The 3,091-nt window shown below is 46.1% G+C and overlaps 1 protein-coding gene across 1 annotated transcript in view; it reads left to right on the plus strand.

The window, feature by feature from the left end:
- The window catches only part of LOC107093109 (unconventional myosin-XVIIIa-like), a 94,203-nt gene that overhangs the window by 3,909 nt on the left and 87,203 nt on the right, over positions 1–3,091 (plus strand). The window contains exon 2 of the mRNA XM_015387941.1: positions 1,205–2,290. Coding sequence (XP_015243427.1) covers positions 1,277–2,290 — 1,014 coding nt within the window. The 5' untranslated portion in view covers positions 1,205–1,276. The remainder of the gene's footprint in view (positions 1–1,204; positions 2,291–3,091) is intronic.

Below are 3,091 nucleotides of genomic sequence, written 5' to 3' on the forward strand. Positions count from 1 at the left end.
TGGACTAGTTTCTCAGCATCACCCCTGGACAGGAGATTTGTAATTTTTGCAAGATTGTGCAGATGAAAGAAGGAAATTCTAGAAACCTCTTATATATGGGGTTTAAATGACAGGTCCTGATTAAAAACAACACCAAGATTTTTTACACAGTGTTAGAACTATGTGAAAGTGAAGCACAGAGGGCTCCCAGGAACAAACTGGGCTGAAAAACCTCCAGGCCTGTTTCTCAATAGGAAACTGACATCTTTCCACCTATAGAAGGTTCTGGAAACGTTCTTAAACCACAGTAATGCCTTCCAGATCAGTGCAGGACCAGTTGGTCCCCAGGTGAACTAAAACCACAGGAACTCTGTGCTGCTTACCAGAATTTCCGACCCAAAAGTCTCCACTCGGGTCCTGTTTGCCTGGACCTCGCAGTGTCCCAGTTTGCTTCATGAACCAAAACGGTCTCCATTGTAACGGAGACGTCCTCTCCAGCAAACAGTGCGTGTGGATTAATGACCTCTAACCTGTGAGCCGAGGTCCGTGCGGTCAGAGACGGACGTCTTATATTTCTGCTCATTCCTGGGAGTTCTGCATGTTCTGATGCTTTGGGAACATGTTGGGAGGTCAGTTCTCTGGAGGCTTTGCTTTTGTTTTGAGATGTTTTAAATGTGGACATTCCTCCTAGCTTCTCCTTGGCCTCATGGCACACAGAGCTAACCTTCACAGAGTGCGGATCATCGACCGGCTGCAGCTGACCCATTTTTGTAGATGCAGCCATCAGTTTGCCCGCTGCCTCGTGTCGGCCCTCTGGAGGGCGAACCTCTGGATGAAGCCTCGCTTTAGTTTCTTTAAACTGGGATGTTTTGGAGGCGTTATGCTGCCAGAGCCGTACGTCAGCTCTTAAAGCTCTTCTGCACATGGAATTTGGTTGTAGTAATAATCCCATGAAGGCCTCATGGTACATGTTCTGTTAGAAGGTTCTTTGGTTCTGCAGGCGAGCGGAACAAACCCGTTCTTTTGTTCTGTTAAGATAAAAACTGTTTTTTTATTTTCATTTAGACCTTGAAACCAAATTATGAACAGAATCATTAATTTATAGAATCATTAAATCATTAATTTCTCTGAATATTTAGAAAGAAACTTGTTTTTTTTTTAAACGAAATGAAGGAATGCTGTGATTTGTTTGTTTTACAGTTGTTATTCCTATCTCCCTCTCCAGGGGATTTTCCCTTTGGGAAACACGGCTCCGGACTCGTAACTCCGTCTCTTTGGGGGGATTTAGATAGCCGCCATGTTTAACTTGATGAAGAAGGATAAAGAGAGGGAAGGCAGCAGGAAAGAGAAGAAGGGTAAAAATGACAGGATGTCTGCTGCAGAGCTGCGCAGCCTGGAGGAGATGAGCGTGCGGCGAGGCTTCTTCAATCTGAAGAGAGAGGCTAAACGAGAGTCCAAGACCAAAGTGGAGATCTCCAACCCCATTCCCATCAAAGTGGCCAGCACCACCGAGCTATCGCTCACCGACATCGAGTCGGATAACGTCAGCAACCGAAGCAGCGTGGTTCTGGACGACCAGATTAGTGTGGCCAGCTCCACTGATGAGCAGAGAGGTGAAGGAGAAAAGGATGGACACCGCAGCTCGGTGCGGGATCGCGTGGCGCACTTTGGTTCTCTTGCAAAGCAGAACTCGTCACAGATGGGGCAAATGATGAAACGCTTCTCCTTCTCCCAGAGGAGCAAGGAGGAGAGCCCATCAGAGGGCTCCACTCCCTCCGGACAGAACTCTGCTGCCCCGTCGCCGCAGGTGGAGAACAAGGTTTTCAATATGCTGCGCAAACACAGCCAGAGGGGTCAACCAGAGGCGGCCGACCCCAGAAAGGTTTTCATCCCTGAGCTGGTGGATAAGGTGTTTCCTGCAGCGCTGCAGCTGCCTGCTGTGGTGGCACCAAGTGTCCCAGAAACACGGGAGCTGGAACTGCAGCGGCGCAACACCGGCGACTTTGGCTTTTCTTTGCGCCGCACCACAATGCTAGACCGCAGTCCTGATGGAGGAGTCTACAGGCGGGTGGTCCACTTTGCAGAACCTGGTGCCGGCACCAAGGACCTGGCGCTCGGACTGGTGCCTGGCGACAGGCTGGTGGAGATAAACGGCCGGAACGTGGAGAACAAGAGCCGCGACGAGATCGTTGAGATGATCCGTCAGTCAGGAGACACGGTGAGGCTGAAGGTGCAGCCCATCCTGGAGCTGAGCGAGCTGAGCCGCTGCTGGTTGAGGAACATCGAGGGGCTGCGCAGGGAGGCCAGACATGTAAGCAGATTTGTTCTTAATGTGGGTTTGGGGACTGACCTTAGAATGTGCTTCTACTCCTCCTGTAGGAGGGAAGAAATGAGTTCAGCCTTTAGATTAGGGGAAACATGTGGATTGATTCTTAGCATAGTTAGCACACTGAAAATAAAACTGTGTTAGTTCTGCTTCCTTTGTTTTTTATTCTGCAATGATGTTAACTCAAAACGAATCGCTTCAATACACTTCCATCACAGGAACATCCTCCCTAAGATGAGGTCACCTCAGGAAGACATAATAATGGTGCTGTTTTTTTTTTACCTTTGAGACCTGATACCTGCTTTCACGAGAAACCTTGATCTGTTTTCATTTAAATTCTGTTCAATTTGAGCTAAAAGGCAAATTCTCATATCATGTGTTATCTACACAATATCACAGTCTCTAAGGACTGTGATATTGTGTAGATAATACATATTTTCTTTCAGCGTATGACTGTTTAATACTGGAGATTATTAGGGCCACTGGAAAAAAAAAGAAAAAGTTAACTGATTTTTAAATTTTATTTCAGTTTAGTATGGGGGGAAAAGTCAGAATTCTGACTTTTTTTTCTCAGAATTCTGACTTTTTTCTTAGAATTCTGACTTTAATCTCAGAATTCAGACTTTTTTCTCAGAATTCAGACTTTTATCTCAGAATTCTGACTTTTTTCTCAGGATTCTGACTTTAATCTCAGAATTGTGACTTTTTTCTCAGGATTCTGACTTAAATCTCAGAATTCTGACGTTTTTCTCAGAATTCGGACTTTTTTCTCAGAATTCTGACTTT

This window comes from Cyprinodon variegatus, unplaced genomic scaffold, assembly GCF_000732505.1.
Source record: "Cyprinodon variegatus isolate N-32 unplaced genomic scaffold, C_variegatus-1.0 Scaffold408, whole genome shotgun sequence".
NCBI classification, from domain to species: Eukaryota; Metazoa; Chordata; class Actinopteri; order Cyprinodontiformes; family Cyprinodontidae; genus Cyprinodon; species Cyprinodon variegatus.